Source organism: Rattus norvegicus, chromosome X (genome assembly GCF_021556685.1).
Source record: "Rattus norvegicus strain SHRSP/BbbUtx chromosome X, alternate assembly SHRSP_T2T, whole genome shotgun sequence".
Lineage (NCBI taxonomy): Eukaryota > Metazoa > Chordata > Mammalia > Rodentia > Muridae > Rattus > Rattus norvegicus.
Window position 1 is genome coordinate 74,141,935 of NC_141554.1, and position 20,472 is coordinate 74,162,406.

The following is a 20,472-nucleotide window of genomic DNA, read 5'->3' on the forward strand; positions in this document are numbered from 1 at the left end:
TTCACTCCTTCTTTAAGAAGGGGAACAAGAATACCCTTGGGAGGGGATAGGGAGGCAAAGTTTAGAACAGAGGCTGAAGGAACACCCATTCAGAGCCTGCCCCACATGTGGCCCATACATATACAGCCACCCAATTAGACAAGATGGATGAAGCAAAGAAGTGCAGGCTGACAGGAACCGGATGTAAATCTCTCCTGAGAGACACAGCCAGAATATGGCAAATACATAGGTGAATACCAGCAGCAAACCACTGAACTGAGAACGGGACCCCTATTGAAGGAATCAGAGAAAGAACTGGAAGAGCTTGAAGGGGCTCGAGACCCCAAAAGTACAACAATGCCAAGCAACCAGAGCTTCCAGGGACTAAGCCACTACCTAAAGACTATACATGGACTGACCCTGGACTCTGACCTCATAGGTAGCAATGAATAGCCTAGTAAGATCACCAGTGGAAGGGGAAGCCCTTGGTCCTGCCAAGGCTGGACACACACCCCCCCCCCCGCAGTGAACGGGATTCTTGTGGGGAGGGTGGTAATGGGGGGAGGTGTGGGAGGGGAACACCCATATAGAAGGGGAGGGGGAGGGATTAGGGGGTGTTGGCATGGAAACCGGGAAAGGGACTAACATTTGAAATGTAAATAAGAAATACCCAATTTAATAAAGATGAAAAAATCAGCATCTAGAACACTGAAGAAATGTTACAAGTATTTCTAGAATCTTAGCATGTACTGGTGGGTTTTCTGTGTCAACTTGACACAATCTGGAGTTATGACAGAGAAAGGATCCTCCTTTGAGGAAATGCCTCCATGAGATCCAGATGTAAGGCATTTCCTCAACTAGTGATCAAGGGTAGGAGGCTCCATTGTGGGTGGTGCCATCCCTGGGCTGGTAGTCCTAGGTTCTATAAAAAAGCAAGCTGAGCAAGCCAGGGGAAGCAATCCAGTAAGCAGCACCCCTCCATGGCCTCTGCATCAGCTCCTGCCTCCAAGTTCCTACCCTGTGTGAGTTCCAGTCCTGACTTCCTTTGGTGATGAACAGCAATGTGGAAGTGTAAACTGAATAAACCCTTTCCTCCCCAACTTGCTCCTTGGTCATGATGTTTTGTTCAGGAATAGAAACCCTGACTAAGACATAGCATTAAGAGAGCTATGAGTCACAGGAATCTAACTTCCTATCTAATGAAATAATTCTCCCTAGAATACATAATTGTATTATGTTCACACCTTTGCTTACCGTCTTCTAGTGACAATGGAATTAGATATCTTTCAACAAAGCTGTCAGATTTATAGGGCTACTATCTAATAAATGGTTGTTCCTTACATTGATCTGAAATTTTTCCTCCTGTAGGTTTTACCCATCGGTTTCCATTCTGTTCTGTGGAGTTTGACTGCTGTTTAATACTTTAGTCCTAAGTCCTAAAAACATTCAGAAAAGGGTTGTCATTCCTACTCTCAGTGTTTTGTCAACATAGACATCATTATAGTCTCCAAATATTTTCACATGGTATATTCTCTACACTAATCCAATTATTTTTAATGTGCAATGCCTAGAAATAATCACAATACACAAAGTGTAGCTAATTAACACAAAATACCCACCTAGATATTATTAAAATAGGCTCTAACACAGGCTCTTACTATGTAGTTCAGGCTATTCTCAAACTCCTGGTCTCAAGTGATCTTAACGCCTCATGCTCCTGAATAACTGTGATTTTGGACAAGAACATGCTGTATTACTGTTCTCATTGGTAATAAGTGATGCATTTGTGTGTCGAGTTGACAAGGGGCAATCTGACAAAAAGCAACTTAAAAGTTGCTTTGGATTACAGCTTTTGGATTACAGTTCAAGAGGAAGTCCATCATGGCAGGAAAAGGCATGGCGGTAGGTGGTAGGTGATCTAGAGTAGGTTAGAGCACTGGTACGTCTAGATCGCCTAACCTACTCACAGACATGCCCAGAGGCTTGTCTCCTAGGTGATTCTACATACTGTCAAATTGACAACCAATATAAACCATTACACTGGAAACAAACCTTTTTCATGTGAACTACTGTCAAGACAAATGTACCTTTGTCCCAATCTAGTACATAGGCCATTGGCAGCCTTGTACATATACAGCAACTTGCTTAACTGAAATATTCACCTTTATAGGCTAATAAATGTCAAGTGATATTTCAGAGTCATATAACAAATTGTAAAAGTTAAGGTGTAAAACTGAGTATAATGGCATACACCTTTACTTTTACCACCAGGATACTGAGGCAGGAAGAATAAGAGTTCAAGGTCTATATATCCTATCTAAAAGTAATAATATATAGATCCAAATCCTGCTAGACTTTAGATCAGTATTTTCTTAATTGCCTTAAAGTAGTTAACAAAATATTAACAATATAAGTGAAGACAAAAATTATAAAGAAAAAAATTCATGTATATATCAATCTCATTTGCAGTGTAGGGAGCATTGGACAAAAAGCCTAGTGGCATGTATATCTTGTGGGTACGCAGAAGCCATCTAATTGGATAAATTCCCCAATAATAGGAAATTTGTGCCTGGTAATATAAATCTAGCTATGGCAGATAAAATCATGGACCCTAGAGGAGAACTTGTTCTCTCCTAAACCAATGGAATTCCTAACAGTACTCTAAACACTGATCCTTGTACCCACAGATGAGTGTAGTTCTCACCCCTCACCAAAGAAGCTTTTTTGATGCAGATGGAAATTATTACAGAAATTCATAACTGGTCAAAATACAGAGAACAGTAGACCATGGAGTGCCCCACCCCAATTAACATATCTACAATGCAACCTCTCTACCTAAATATAAGAGAACATCCCAGAAAGGGGGGCAGAAAGAATTAAGAGCCAGAGGACTAGATTTCTGCTAGGATATTTAGATATCAGATATCATATATCATATTATATCCATATATGAATGGATAACAGGGAAGTTACACCTATGAAATCTCAACAGCATGACAGTTGACATGACAATAATACAGATGGGGAAAATCTCACAAGGTCCTACCCCTATTGAAAAGGTAGAGGCAATTCATGAGTACTGTGAGAGGGAGAACCAGTCTTCTCCAGGATGAGCTTCCTGACAGGTTATCCAATCGTAAGTGGTCAGCTGTAAACACATACATATGAGCACTACTAAATGGATACAGCACGGAGTGTGTGTGTGTGTGTGTGTGTGTGTGTGTGTGTGTGTGTGTGTAAAATAAAAAAGGAAAGGTCAATAGTTTGAGATGAGGGGACATGAGGAGAGTTAGGGAATGGAGAAGAAGAAATAGAAATGATTTGAATACAGTATTCATTTATGAAAATCACTTAAAATATAAAAGGTTCAAAAAAATGAAAATTTTGATTCTGATCTTGAACCTTCAGGTAAATCATGTTTCCTCTATTAACTTCAGTTTCATCATCATAAAATAAAAGATTTGAACAATGTAAAATATATACATATATCAAATATATATCCCATAAATTTTGTGTCAGTTTAAATTTTTAATAGGAAGTATAAGAGGGCTGGAGAGATGGCTCAGCGGTTAAGAGCACTGACTGCTCTTCCAGAGGTCCTGAGTTCAATTCCCAGCAACCACATGGTGGCTCATAACCATCTGTAATGGGATCCGATGCCCTCTTCTGGTGTGTCTGAAGACAGCTACAGTGCACTCATACATAAAATAAATCTTTTTAAAAAAATAAGAAAAAGGAGAGCCAGTCATGGTGGTACACACCTTTATTGCCAGCACTCAGGAGGCAGAGGCAGACCTCTGTGAGTTCAAGGCCAGACTGGTCTACATTGAGTTTCAAGCTAACAGGGGTATACACATAGTGAGATACTGCCTCTAAAAAGAAGAAAATAAATATAATTTTTATTTCAGAATACATTATATTATGAAGATAGCAACAGTCCTCAACATTGTGTATAGATTCAACTCTCTCTCTACTGAACTTGTAACTGGCTTCTTTGTACAAAGTGACAAGTTAATCCTAAAATTCATATGGAAATGTAAGGAGCCCAAAATGCTCGAAAAAATGTTACAACAAAATAAAATTTTACTGGTAACTCATCCTTCCTCATCTCAAAGCTTACTATACAATTACAGTAATCAGGACAGTCTGGTGCTAGCATGACAACAGAGATATCCAGCTACTTAGTAGAATATAGACCAAAATTAAGCCCTTAGATTTGTGATATAATTTTTTTTACAAAAGTTCCAAGATTACTTAACAAGGAAACAGAGGATCTCAACCTGTGGCATTTGAGATAGTTGGATAGCCATGTATACAAAAAAGAAGAGTTAGACATCTCATTTCATACCTAGAAGTAAACTAAAAATGGATCATGAGCTTAAATAGCATTACTTGAAACTGTCAAGTTTTCAGATCTAGAGAAAGTGGAGCTTCCACACACTGTTGGCGGAAATGTAAGTTGGCATGGCCGCCATAGAAGATAATCTGGCAGTTTCTCAAAAAAAAAATTTCTAATTAAAAATAGTTACACTTACCAGGCTACTCAGCAATTCCACTTCTAGGTATATACCCAAGAAAAATAAAAACATGCAGATACAAAACTCTATACATAAATATTCACAGTATAATGAATAATAACCAAATACTGGAAACAATTCAAATGTCTATCAGTGAATGAATGGTTAAATAAACACTTATTTATCTGCAAATCTGCAGAGTGAAGCATGACGCAATGTGATTAAGCCTTAAACAATTATGCTAAATAAAAATTAATCATAAAAATCACCTACTGTCCATCTCTACCTGCATGAAATGCCCATAATAGGCACATTTACAGAGACAGAAAATTGATTTATGTTTACATTAAATATAAATATATCTATTAAATTTATATTAAATACTTATAATAGAAATATATTAAAATTACTGGTACATTATAAATAGGTGTATCTTACGGTATAAAATTATATATCAATAACAATGTTAAAATAATATTATATTTAAGGCTTCTTTCATTTCCAGAATTGCCATAGGCAAATTCATCATAGTTAACATTTTGCCAACTAAAAATACATGCCTAACTCCATAATGACAAACTAAGGAAACCAATAAAGCAACAAATGATAGAGAACAATTTTGAAATTTTAATATTTACATAAAACCAGAAGACTTTTAAATATCAGTGGAAAACACTGAACAATCATAAATAAGAAGGCATCTTTGAAGACATTGTGAATGTAAGAGAATCTCAAGGTTGGGTAGATGGCTCAGTAGGTAAGAGCAACTGCTCTCCAAGCATGAGCTCAGCACATACTAGGTCAGCCAGCCTAACCCAAACAGCAAGCTCCTTGTCCAATCAGGGACCTGCTTCAAGGGACTAAGGCACAGAATTATAGAGGAAGACACGTGATGTCTTGCTCTGACCTCTACATGTAGACACAAAGGCACACCCTTCCCACATGCTCGCATGCATGTACCGTGCATATCACAAATCCATATATTTGAAAAAAATAATAGTTTAAAATGAGACTTTCAGAGACAGTATTTCAAAAAAAAATAGTTGTTGTCATAAATACAGATGTTAAATGAAGTGATTGAAATTATGCTTAGCTATTCTTTCTTTTCACCCTCATTCATGCTACACAGATTACAGTCACCACTAGTAATATCAACTATCATATCCTATAGATATCCCGTTGTAAGGCCACTGTGCTTATGATACCTACTGACTCAGCTTGGTAAGAAAGCACATGGAAGATGCCCTTCTCCACCGTGTTCTTATACAGGGACAAGTTAGTCTCAGTGTGGCAGCTCTGCATTAATCTGCTATATAATTTCTCCAGATTCTGAAAAATAAAAAAAAACACAAGCATGAGACCTACCACAGATGTTACTAATAATTTCCACTGCTCAAAATCAGTAGTAACTTACAGCCATGGCAGCTTGAAAAAATTCATCAGCAATCTGAGCATTTCCAGTATCCAACCATTGTTTTCCTGTTTTCATATTCATCTAGAAAACAGAAGGTAGGAAATTATTTTAAAACTTCACACCTCTCTCTAATTGGTTGAAAAAATATTGGAGAACATAGTTTCCCTATATATTGAGATATGGTATACAGGGAAAAAAACCAGCCATCAGCACTTTCTAGAGTTCTGCGCTCTGCTTTGAATTTCAACTTAAGAGAAGGGGTCTTGAGAAAAGCAGTAACAAAAAATTAATGTTTGTGCTGGTTACTTTTAAAGGTCAACCTCCACAACCTAGAATCACCTGGGAAGAGAGTCTTAATGAGAAGTTATCAAGGGCAGATTGGCCTGTAGATCTGCTCAGAGAGTCTCTTGCTTCTTAGCTGATGTAGAAAGACCCAGCACAGTGTGGGTGCTGTCATTTCCTAGGAAGGAGATAGTGTACTAGATAAAGCGGGAGAGAACCAGATGAGAGCAAGCAAGTATGGATGTGTAAATTCTCTCATTGATCTTGACTATAGACACAAGTAGACACAATATGACTGCTTCAGTTCCTGCCTTGACTTGCTTTCAACAATGGACTGTGACCTGGAATTGTAGGCCAAATAAATATTTTCTCATCGACATTGATTTTTGTCTGACTATTTCATCACAAACATAGCACAAAAATGCAGAGCAATGACTTAAATATGCATCTTCTGAGAAAATATTTTTAATATTTTAGTCATGTATGTTTTCAAAAATTCCAATTATTACTCCAATATTTTTAAGGATTTCTTTTTAATGTTTATTTATTTATTATAGTCAGTGTTATGTATTGCATGTATGCTTCCAGATCTCACTATAGGTAGTTATGAGACACCATGTGGTTGCTGGGAAATTGAACTTAAGAATTCTGGAAGTGCATTCAGTACTCTTAACCTCTGAGCAATCTCTCCAGCCCAGCCCTATCCCAATATTTTGAATAGTTAGAATTTACATATTGTTAAATAGCCTTTACTTGTCATGACCGGAAAATGCTCTCAATACTGTAACTGATAGGTAATCAATAGCTGATACATAATATGCATAAATGCTGTGGACACAAATAAGGACTGAATTGAGATAAAAGAGTGAGCATATGGTACAGCCACCTCTTCTAGTATAGATCCCCAGAAATGACAGTAAAAAGTACGCCTCTAATTCAACAAGAGTCCTGGAAATTCAGAGGCATTCTCAATGGACCAGAAATTAGGAGAAATCTCTAAAAGCAGAAAAACAAATAAGACAAAAACTCTCATCATAAATGCACAAATATAGAAAATATTCAAACACCCCTTTATGTGAAAAGCAGAAACATCAAGTAATTAGCCTCCCCACAAAACGTCTCTATCTTCCCTTGAGAAAATAGCAATAAATACAGCTCTTGGGCTGAAAAGAAATAAAGAGATTCAGATAGCTGACAACATAGATCAGTGCAAAATATCTGGTCTTAATCCTCCATCTGTCATGTGGTTCAAGTTAGTATAGTGTGACTCAGTATTCAAAGAAGACTATCGAGAAACCTCAAATTTAATGAGGAAAAACAATTCCATGAAAGAACATCCCACTCAAAAAGAATACCCGAAGGAGGAGAATTAAGAAATGTAGGTTAAAGGGGAAGAGAGGTAGAATGGTGAAGGTATGAATACTCTAACCAAATGGAAAGTAAAGATTTAATCTTCAAAAGTTATGGGGAAAATGTATTGTTTGTATTTTTAAAGATTTCCAAGCTTATAAGGACTACACAGAGAGACCCTCTCTCAAAAAATACTTTAAAGATAACCATCAAGTAAGTTTTACATATAAGTTTTACTATAAAAATGGAGAAAAGATCAGAGAACATAATATAACAGGAAATAACTCCTTATATCATAATTCTAAGTAAATAGATAATATAAAACTGATAAATCAAGAATTAGTTGTTCTGGGTTGGAGAGATGGCTCAGCAGTTAAGAGCTCTGGCTTAGAGGGGTTGGGGATTTAGCTCAGTGGTAGAGCGCTTGCCTAGCATGCACAAGGTCCTGGGTTCGGTCCCCAGCTCTGAAAAAAAAAAAAAAAAAGAGCTCTGGCTTACAGCGGTCCTGAGTTCAATTCCCAGCAACCACATGGTGGCTCACAACCATCTATAACAGGATCTGATGCCCTCTTCTGGTGAGTTTGAAGACAGCTACAGTGTACTCATATACATAAAATAAATAAATAAGTAAATATTTTTAAAAAAAGAGTTGTTTTAGTGTTGAGGTTTTTGGTTTTTTGTTTGCAGTGCTGGGACTTGAACACAAAACCTCACATATACTAAACATCCTTTCTACCATTAAATCCAAGAATGAGTTATTAATATAGAAAAATTGCCACTTCATAAAAATTGTATGTTGAAGCCCTCACTTCAAATGTATGAGCACATTTGAACATAGGGCCTTGAAGAGATAATTATGTTAAAATGAGAGCCTGACCAATAGAGATGCAGAGGCACACAGCCAAACATCGGACTGAGTGCAGGGACCCCACTGGAGGAGTTAGGGCAAGGACCAAAGGAGCTGAAGAGGTTTGTAACCCCATAAGAGGAACAACAACATCAACTGACCAGACCTCCCAGAGCTCCCAGGGACTAAACCACCATCCCAAGAATACACAGGGATGGACCCATGACTCCAGCTGCATATGTAGCAGAGGATGGCATTGTCTGGCATCAATGGGAGGAGAAGTCCTTGGTCTTGTGAAGGCTGGATGCCTCAGTGTAAAGGAATGCTAAGGTGCTGAGGCAGGAGGGAGGAGCACCCTCATAGAGACAGGGGAGAGGGGTAAGGCAATAGGAAGTTTGTGGAGGGGACACTGGAAAGTGGGATAATATCTGAAAGGTAAAGAAATAAAACCATTAAAAATTTTAAAAAGCTTCCTGTCTCCTTCTGCACCCTGGAGTTAACACTGAGGCACAGCTCTCCAAACCCAAACCCTGCCCAGAGAGGGCAGGTCTCCCAGGAGTGCTGACACACCTAAGATCACGGGCTCACAAGCTCACAGGAGGGACAAGCTCCAGTCAAAGGCACTAAGACTAACAGATACTAGAGATAACCAGATGGTGAGAGGCAAGAACAAGAACCTAAGCAACAGAAACCAAGGCTACTTGGCATCATCAGAACCCAGTTCTCCAACCACAGAAAGTCCTGGATACACCAACACACTGGGAAAGCAAGACTTGAATTTAAAATCACATCTCATGATGAAGATAGGAGACACTAAGAAGGACATGAATAACTCCCTTAAAGAAAGGGAGGACAAAGATAAACAGATAGAAGACCTTAAAGAGGAAACACAAGTATCCCTTAAAGAATTACAGTCAAACGCAACCAAACAGGTGAAGGAATTGAACAAAACCATACAGGATCTAAAACATGGAAATGGAAACAATAAAGAAAGCACAAAAGGAGACAACCCTGGAGAAAGAAAACCTAGGAAAGAGATCAGGAGTCGTAGATGTAAGCATCACCAACAGAATACAAGAGATAGAAGAGAGAATCTCAGGGACAAAAGATACTATAGAAAAAAACATTGACACAACTGTCAAGGAAAAGCAAAATGCAAAATGCTCCTAAGCCAAACCATCCAGGAAATCCAGGGCACAATGAAAAGAACAAACCTAAGGATAATAGGTATAGAAGAGAGCAAAGACTCCCAACTTTGCAAATATCTTCAACAAAATTATAGAAGAAAACTTCCCTAACCTAAAGAAAGAGATGCCCATAAACATACAAGGAGCCTACAGAATTCCAAATAGATTGGACCAGAAAAGAAACTCCCCTCATCACATAATAGTCAAAACACCAAGTGCACAAAACAAATAAAGAATATTAAAAGCAGTAAGGGGAAAAGGTCAAGTAAAATATAGAGGCAGACCTATCAGAATCACACCAGACTTCTCACCAGAGACTATGAAAGCCAGAAGATCCTGGACAGATGTCATACAAACCCTAAGAGCACACAAATACCAGACCAGGGTACTATCTACAGCAAAACTCTCAATTAATATACATGGAGAAACCAAGATATTTCAAGACAAAACCAAATTTACATAATATCTTTCCATAAATCCAGCCCTACAAAGGATAATAGATAGAAAACTTCAACACAAGGAGGGAAGCTACACCCTAGAAAGTAATCTTGCAAAAAACACAAAAGAAGATAGCCACAAAAACATAATTTCACCTCTAACAACAAAAATAACAGGAAGCAACAATCACTTTTCCTTAATATCTCTTAACATCAATGGACTCAATTCCCCAATAAAAAGACAGACTAACAGACTGGGTATGTAAACAGGACCCAGCACTTTGCTGCATACAGGAAATGCACCTCAGTGACAAAGACAGACTCAGACTAAAAGGGTGGAAAACCTTTTCCAAGCAAATGGTCCGAAGAAACAAGCTGGAGTAGCCATTCTAATAAATCGAATAAATTTGATTTTCAACCAAAAGTTATCAAAAAAAGATAAGGAAAGACACTTCATACTCATAAAAGGAAAAAAATCTACCAAGATGAACTCTCAATTCTGAACATCTAAGCACCAAATGAAAGGACACCCACATTCATAAAGCTGAAAGCACACATTGCACCTCAGACAATAATAGTGGGAGACTTCAACACGCCATTCTCATCAATGGACAGATCATGGAAACAGAAATTAAACAGAGACATAGACAGACTAAGAGAAGTCATGAGCCAAATGGATTTAAAAGATATCTATAGAACAGTTCATACTAAAACAAAAGAATGTACCTTCTCAGCAGCTCATGGTACCTTCTCCAAAATTGAAAAGGTCACAAAACAGGCCTCAACAGATACAGGAAGATTGAAATAATCCCATGCATCCTATCGGATCACCAGAGACTAAGGCTGGTCTTCAATAACAATAAAATCTACAGAAAGCCCACATACACATGGAAGCTCAACAATTCTCTACTCAGTGACAACTTGGTCAAGGAAAAAATAAAGATATTAAAGGCCTTTTAGAATTTAATGAAAAGAAAGGCCCAACATACCCAAACTTATGGGACACAGCAAAAGCAGTGATGAGAAGAAAACTCATACCTCTGAGTGCCTCCAAAAAGAAACTGGAGAGAGCATACAACTAGCAGCTTGACAAAACACCTGAAAGCTTTAGAACAAAAAGAAGCAAATACACCCAAGAAGAGTAGACAGCAGGAAATAATCAAATTCCAGGCTGTTATCAACCAAGTAGAAACAAAAAGAACTATACAAAGATTCAAAACAATCAGGAACTGGTTCTTTGAGAAAATCAACAAGATAGATAAACCCTTAGCCAGACTAACCAGAGGGCACAGAGACAGTAGCCAAACTAATGAAATCAGAAATGAAAAGGGAGACATAACTATAGAATCTGAGGACATTCAAAAAATCATCAGATACTACTACAACAGCCTATATTCCACAAAACTGGAAAATCTAGAGGAAATGGACAATTTTCTAGACAGATACCAGGTACCAAAGTTAAATCAGGATCAGATAAACCATCTGAACAATTCCACAACCCGAAAAGAAATAGAAGCAGTCACTAAAAGTCTCCCAACCAAAAAAAGCTCAGGACCAGATGGGTTGAGTGCAGAATTCTATCAGACCTTCAAAGAAGACCTATGGCTAATACTCTTCAAACTATTCCACAAAATAGAAACAGAAGGAACACTACCCAATTCATTCTTTGAAACCACAATTACACTTATGCCTAAACCACACAAAGACCCTATAAAGAAAGAGAACTTCAGACCAATTTCCCTCATGAATATCGGTGCAAAAATACTCAATAAAATTCTCACAAACTGAATCCAAGAACACAACAAAATGATCATTCACCATGATCAAGTAAGTAGGCTTCATCCCAGGGATGCAGGGATGGTTCAATATACAGAAATCCATCAACATAATCCACCCATAAACAAACTCAAAGGAAAAAAAACACATGATCATTTCATTAGATGCTGAGAAAGCATTTGACAAAAGTCAACACCCCTTCATGATAAACATCTTGGAAAGATCAGGAATTCAATGCCCATACCTAAACATAGTAAAAGCGATATACATTAAACTAGAGCTGACATCAAACTAAATGGAGAGAAACGTGAATCAATCCCACTAAAATCAGGAACTGACAAGGCTGCCCACTCTCCCCCTACCTATTCAATATAGTACTCAAAGTCCTAGCCAGAGCAATTAGATAACAAAAGGAGGTCAAAGGATACATACAAATTGGAAAGCAAGAAGTCAAAATATCACTATTTGCAGATGATATGATTGTATACTTAAGTGATCCCCAAAAATTCCACCAGAGAACTACTAAGCCTGATAAACAACTTCAGCAAAGTGGTCAGATATAAAATTAACTCAAACAAATCAGTAGCCTTCCTCTACTCAAAGGATAAACAGGCTGGAAAGGAATTAGGGAAATGACTCCCTTAACCAAAGTCACAAACAACATAAAATACCTTGGGGTGACTCTAACCAAGCAAGTGAAAGATCTATATGACAAAAACTTCAAGTCTCTGAAGAAAGAAATTGAAGATCTCAGAAGATGGAAAGATCACCCATGCTCATGGATTGGCGGGATTAATGTAATAAAAACGGTCATCTTCCCAAAAGCAATCTACAGATTCAATGCAGTCCCCATCAAAATTCCAACTCAATTCTTCAGAGTTAGAAAGAGCAATTTGCAAATTCATTTGGAATAATAAAATCCCAGGATAGCGAAAAGTATTTTCAACCATAAAAGAACTTCTGGGGAATCAGCATCCCTGACCTCAAGCTGTATTACAGAGAAATCGTGATTTAAAAAAAAACTGCAAGGTATTGGTAAAGAAACAGTCAAGTAGATCAATGGAATAGAATTGAAGATCCAGAAATGAACTCACACACCTATGGTCACTTGATCTTTGACAAAGGAGCTAAAATGATCCATTGGAAAAAAGACAGCATTTTCAACAAATGGTGTTGGTTCACCTGGCAGTCAGCAGGTAGAAAAATGCAAATCGACCCATTCTTTTCTCCTTGTACAAAGCTTAAGTCCAAGTGGATCAAGGACCTCCACATCAAACCAGATACACTGAAACTAATAGAAGAGAACGTGGGAAAGAGTCTCAACACATGGGCACAGGGGAAATTTTCCTGAACAGAACACCAATAGATTATGCTCTAAGATCAAGAATCAACAAATGGACCTCATAAAATGGCAAAGCTTCTGTAAGGCAAAGGACACTGTCATTAGGACAAAGTGGCAACCAACAGACTGGGAAAAGAGCTTTACCAATCCTACATCCAATAGAAGGCTAATATCCAGTATATACAAAGAACTCAAGAAGTTAGACTACAGAGGACCAAATAACCCTATTAAAAATGGGGTGTAGAGCTGAACAAAAAATTCTCAGCTGAGGAATACCAAATAGCTGAGAAGTACCTAAAGAAATGTTCAACATCCTTAATCATCAGGGAAATGCAAATCAAAACAACCATGAGATTCCTCCTCACACCAGTCAAAATGGCTAAGATCAAAAACTCAGGTGACACTACCCAAAGACTATACATGGACTGACCCAGGGCTCCAACTGCATATGTAGCAAAGGATAGCCTTGTTGGGCACCAGTGGAAGGGGAAGGAAGCCCTTGGTCCTGCCAAGGTTGGACCCCTAGTACAGGTGAATGTCGGAGGGGTGGTAACCAGGGGTGTATGGGGGGACACCCTTATGGGGAAGGGAGAAAGGTTAGAGGGCTTATGGACAGAAAATCAGGAAAGGGAATAACATTCGAAATGTAAATAAAGAAATATATCCAGTAAAAAATAAAAAATAAAAATAAAGCAATTCACCTTATTAAAAAAAAAAGAAAGGTACTTTCAAAAAAAGAAAAAAAAAGGTGACAATAAATGCTGGCGAGGATGTGGAGAAAGAGGAACACTCCTCCATTGTTGGTGGGATTGCAAACTGGTACAACCACTCTGGAAATCAGTCTGGAGGTTTCTCAGAAAATTGGACATTGCACTACCTGAGGACCCAGCTATACCTCTCCTGGGCATATACTGAAAAGATACTCCAACATGCAACAAAGACACATGCTCCACTATGTTCATAGAAGCCTTATTTATAATAGCCAGAAGGTGGAAAGAACCCAGATGCCCTTCAAAAGAGGAATGGATTCAGAAAACGTGGTACATCTACACAATGGAGTACTACTCAGCTATCAAAAACAATGCCTTCATGAAATTCATAGGCAAATGGATTGAACTAGAAAATATCATCCTGAGTGAGGTAACCCAATCACAGAAAAAACGCACATGGTATGCACTCACTGATAAATGGTTATTAGTCCAAAAGCTCAAATTACCCAAGATGCAATCCATAGACCACTTGAAGCTCAAGAAGAAGGATGACCAAAGTGTGGATGCTTCACCCCTTCTTAAAAGTGGGAACAAAAATATTCATAGGAGGGGATATGGGGGCAAAGATTGGAGCAGAAACTGAAAGAACAGCCATTCAGAACCTGCCCCACATGTGGCCCATATACACACAGCCATCAAAACTAGATAAGATGGATGAAGCTAAGAAGTGCATGCTGACAGGAACTGGATATAGATCTCTCCTGAGAGACACAACCAAAGCATGTCAAATATAGAGGCGAATGCTAGCAGCCAACCACTGAACTGAGAACAGGACCCCCGTTGGAGGAATTAGAGAAAGGATTGAAAGAGCTGAAGGGCTTGCAACCCCATAATAATAACAATGCCAACTAACCAGAGCTTCCAGGGACTAAACCACTACCTAAAAACTATACATGGACTGATCCATGGCTCCAGCTGCATATGTAGCAGAGAATAGCCTTGTTGGGACACCAATGGAAGGAAACAGAAGCCCTTGGTCCTACCAAGGTTGGACCCCTAGTGTAGGGAATGTTGGGGGTAAGAAGAGGGATGTGGGTGGGGAGGGGAACACCTTTATAGAAGGGGAGAGGGATGGGATAGCAGGCTTATATCCAGGAAACCGGGAAAGAGAATAACATTTGAAATGTAAATAAAGAAATATCCAATTTAAAAAAAAAGAAAAGCCATCTTGAAAAGAAAATGTTCACAAAGAAAGGAAAGAAGAAAGAAAGAAAGAAAGAAAGAAAGAAAGAAAGAAAGAAAAGAGAAAGAAAAGAGAAAGAAAGAAAATATCATTCCGATTGAGGTAACCCAGTCACAAAAGAACACACATGGTATACACTCACTGATAAGTGGATATTAGCACAAAAGCTCAGAATACCCAAGATACAATCCAGACAACATGAAGCTCAAGAAGTAGGATGACCAAAGTGTAGATGCTTTAGTTCTTCTTAGAAGGGAGAACAAAATAGTCATAGGAGAAAATATGGAGGCAAAGTATGGAGCAGAGACTGAAGGAAAGGCCATCCACAGACTGCCCCATCGGGGGATGCATCCCATATATAGATACCAAACCCAGACACTATTGTGGATGTCAAAAAGTGCTTGCTGACAGGAGCCTGATATACCTGTCTCCTGAAAGGCTCTGCCAGAGCATGACAAATACAGAGGCGAATGCTCACAGCCATCCATTGGAGAGTCCCCAGTGGAGGAATTTGAGAGAGGACTGACAGAGCTGAAGGGATTTGCAACCCCATAGGAACAACAATACCAACCAACCAGATTTCCCAGGGACTAAACCACCATCCAGAGTACACATGGACAGACCCATGGCTCCGGCTGCATATGTAGCAGAGGATGGCCTTGTTGGGCATGAATGTGAGAAGCCCTTTGTCCTGTGAAGGCTGGATGCCCCAGTGTAGGGAAATGCCAGGGCAGGAAGGCAGGAAGGAGTGGGTGGGAGACACCTTCATAGAAGCAGACAGAGGGAGGATGGGATAGGGGGTTTCCAGAGGGGAAAGTGGGAAAGGGGATAACATTTGAAATGTAAATAAATAAAATGTGTAATAAATTTTGAAAAAAAGAATCTACACAAGAGCTGGCAAGCAGTTTCACTGGGTAAAGGCCCCTGTCATTCACCTCAGGTTCCATATAAAGATGAAAGGAGAGAACTGATTCCATGGTGTTTTCCTCTGTTCTCCACTTGTGCTGTGACATGCATGTACACACATTAAAATATTCATCATCATCATAATAATATTAAATACAATTTGTAGCAAAGATCCTAATGAGATCTTACTGATATCCTTACAAGATACAGGATCTTACTGATATCCTTTTTATATACAAAGGTGAACAAGGAATGAATGTACTGGGAGGAAAGGTCATGCAAGGACCAAAGTCAGAAGGGGGATAACTGGAAATCATGAAGAAATTAAATATGCTGACATCTTGATCATCAACCAGCAAAAATTAATTAAGATAAAATTAATTTCTGTTATTTTAGCTATGCAATTTGTGATATTTTGTTATGCCTTAGAAAATCAAAAGGGTGATAAAAGCATATGATTAAGGTAGGCTGGGCATGGTAGTGCATGCCTTTAATCTCGGCACTGGAGAGGTAGAGGCAGGCAAATCTCTGTCTGTTTGAGGCTAGTCTTGGTCTACATAGTGAGTTCCAAGACAACCAGAGCTATGAAGTAAGACTCTGTCTCAAACCCCTCCCTCCCCCAAAAGATATATGGAAGTAACCCTGAAAATGAAAACAGAAGTGGTTACAAATAATGTCCTTTAAACTGGCAATGACAGCTGAGGAAGTAGCTCACTGGAGTGCTTACCTAGCATGTGACAGGCACTACATCAAGGTACCTCCAATTGAATATAGTAATATATATTCAGTTGGTAGTACAGAGACACTTTTACTTATTATTTTATTTATGCATATTGGTTTTTGAAATAGACAGTGTACATGCCTAGTGCCTAGGGAGGTCAGAAGGGGCTGTCAAGATACCCTGGACCTGCAGTTCTAGCTGGTTGTAAACTACCATGTGTGTGCTAAGAATCAAGCACCAGTCCTCTAAAGCAGCCAGGGCTGCTAACCACTGAGCGCTATCTCTGGCCCCCAAAGCTATTTTTAAAGTGAGAAATGCCTAGATACACACAAAAATAGATATTGCTACATAGAGATATATTACTACCTCAGTGAAAACTCAAATGGAGAAGAGTATACATGAAATCTAGTAAAGTGTTAGGGTGCACCCCAGTAATTCTAGCACTTTGAATACTCATGCAGAAGGATTACAAAACCCAGGCTGGGCTACATAGTAAGTTTTTAATCTAAAACAAGGGATATATGTGATTTTTTTTCCATTTATTTAGCTATATTCCTATCCCATTAAAACAATATTTTGACCAGTGGCACATGCCTACGCTCCCAATACTTGGCAAACAGTAACAGGATGATTACCACAAATTCAAGATCAGAGCCGACATTAATAAGTTTCAAGCCATCTAGAGCTACACAGCAAGACATCATCTTGAAAAACTGGAAAAAAAACATACAAAACACAAAAACAAACAGTACTGGGTGTGAAAGGAGGTGAAATCCTAGCATTCTAAAGGCCGATGAAGGATAGCATAGGATAGGAGAGGGCATGCTACAATATGATATGATACTTAGGAATAAACCTCACCAAGGAAGTGAAAGACTTTTACAATGTAAACTTTTACAATAAGAACCAGGCAGGCAGGCAGGCAAGCAGGCAGGCAGGCGGGCAGGCACCCACACACAAATTACCCTGCCCTGGCCATGCAGAAGTTGCTGGTCTGTGCTATAGCCTGAAGCCACGTCCATAGGCTATGTTGCCAAGGGGAGGGAGGGCCATATTATTGTGGGTGGCCTGTGCTGCCACCTGAAGTCACTGTGTTGTCTGTATCCTTGCTGGCTCAGAGGGCCTTGTCTGGGTCAGAGGCCCGTGTTCACAGTATGTTCTCTTGCCAGAAACCATGTAGAGGCCCACGATCCATGCTCCCACACTGACCATGAAAAGGAAGAAGACTACTTTTGCCATGATACTGATGACTGCAGACACACAGTTGAGAAAGAGGGACATAGGAGGCTTTGGTGACAACCCTTACCCTCCAAAAAGTAACAGCCTAGACAGAAGCCACCAAAGAACTCGTTAAAAGTGTAAGGGAGATGCTGAAGAAGTGTAGCTCTCCAGGATTGATGGATTCTGACAAAGGGATGGGAGGGAAAGGACTCAGTTCTATTTAAGGGTCAGGCACGGAGACATTGGCCATGTTCCAGTGATACATAGATAACATAAAGTGGATTTGTTTTATGTTGTTTGTTTGTTTGTCTTTCTTTTTTCTTATTTTTTTTACTTCTTTTGGGGGGCTCACAAGGGAGGGAGGACATGCAAGGACTGGGAAGGGACTGGGATTGGGAAGCATGATATGCAGCTCCCAGAGAATCAATAAAAATGTTATGTTGGAAAAAAAGAATAGATGAGATACCACAAATGAATGAGACAATGGAAAACAGAAAAATCTTCCATGCTCATGGATTGGCCAAATCGATATTGTGAATGGACCACAATCTCCATGAAAATGCTGATGATAATTTTCACAAAGCAAAGGGGAAGAAATCTAAAAATTCATGTGGAAACATAAAAGATTCCAAATAGACAAACCAACCCTACAATAATGTTCTACTTTGCTTTCTATTACCATAATAAACACCATGAGCAAAAGCAACATCGGGAGAAAAGGGTTCCTTGTCACTGAGGAAATTCTGTGAAGAAATCCAAAGCAGGAAACCTGGAAGCAGAAACTGAAATAAAGGCCAACGAGGAATGCTATTTGATGGCTTACAAAGCTTTTAAATAATTACTGTTCATTAATAACTCAATATTGATGGCCTCAATTCTCTAGTAAGATGACAGACTAGCAAGCGAGATCCAAAAAAAAAAAAATGTATTTCATCATCAAGGAAAGACATCAACTAGGGGCAAATGGATAGAAAATGGTTTTCTATGAACAACAATGCCAACAAACCAGAGCTTCCAGGGACTAAGCCACTACCTAAAGACTACATATGGACTGACCCTGGACTCTGACCTCATAGGTAGCAATGAATAGCCTAGTAAGCACCAGTGGAAGGGGAAGCCCTTGGTCCTGCTAAGACTGAACCTCCAGTCAACGTGATTGTTGGGGGGAGGGCGGTAATGGAGGGAGGATGGGGAGGGGAACACCCATATAGAAGGGGAGGGGAGGGGTTAGGGGGATGTTGGCCTGGAAATCAGGAAAGGGAACAACAATTGAAATGTAAATAAGAAATACCCAAGTTAATAAAGATGGAGAAAAAAAAAAGAAAATGGTTTTCGGGCTGGAGAGATGGCTCAGCGGTTAAGAGCACTGACTGCTCTTCCAGAGGTCCTGAGTTCAATTCCCAGCAACCACATGGTGGCTCACAACCATCTGTAATGGGATCTGATGCCCTCTTCTGGTGTGTCTCAAGACAGCTACAGTGTACTCACATATATAAATTAAATAAATCTTAAAAAAAAAAAAACAAAAGATAACAAATTCTGGCAGGAATGTGGGGGATGAGAAACCTTTATTCACTAGTTGTTGGGATTATAAACTTTTATAGCCACTATGTGAATCTGGAGATTTTTGAAAAATGTAAAAAGGGATCTACCATTCGAACCAGCTATACTGTCCTGCATTATCTCAGTGATTTCTATTGCTGTGATTTAAAACACCCTGAACAAAGTGACTTATAAAAGGAAGCATTTAACTGAGCTTATGGTTTCAGGAGGTTAAAGTCAGTGATGGCCAAACAAAAGCATGGTGGTAGGAACAGCTGAGACCTCATAGCTCGATCCACCAGCAGGACACAGAGCAAGCACACTGGAAGTGGTGTGAGCTTCTGAAGCCTCAAAGCTGCCCCCTAGTGACACATCTCCTCTCACAAGGCCACGCTTTCTAACCCTTACCAAACAGTGTTATCAGCTGGGGACCAAGTACCCAAGCGTATGATGAGCCTAGGAGCCATTGTCATTTAACCCACCACATGGACAATAAATCGACATAACACGGAGCTATCTGTCAACCATGTTTTCTGCTGCATTACTAAGAAAATGCTATGAAATAGAGCCAACCTCAATATCCATTTACAGATGAATTGATAATAAAATGTGGCACACACAACAAAATTTTTATTGAGCCACAAAAATATAAAAATCATGAAATTTTTTAGTAGAATGGATCAAACTGGAAATTAGTATTTGACACCCTACATCACAAAGTTAAAATAATTTATCTAAACATATATATTTCTCCCAAATTACATGTATGTATGTCTCCTTCCCTCTTCCTATCTAAACAGGGTCTTAGGTGCAGATAGTTGGAGAGAGAGTAAAGAAAGAAAATCAACAAAAATAAAGTGTGTATGAGTATCCCACGATAAAAACCGGTTACTGTGTATACTGATCCATTTTTTTAAAAATATATGTAAGATAATTCCAATGAAGCTATTCAAACAAATGGGAAGTCATATGGAAGCATAAAAGATCCTGAATAGCCA

General features: G+C 39.0%; 1 protein-coding gene across 1 annotated transcript in view; it reads right to left on the minus strand.

Moving 5' to 3' along the window:
* Tex11 (testis expressed 11) overlaps positions 1–20,472 on the minus strand; it is a 262,965-nt gene that overhangs the window by 201,605 nt on the left and 40,888 nt on the right. Inside the window, exons 6-7 of the mRNA NM_001433345.1 lie at positions 5,911–5,991; positions 5,706–5,825 (exon numbers count right to left, since the gene is read on the minus strand). Coding sequence (NP_001420274.1) covers positions 5,706–5,825; positions 5,911–5,991 — 201 coding nt within the window. The remainder of the gene's footprint in view (positions 1–5,705; positions 5,826–5,910; positions 5,992–20,472) is intronic.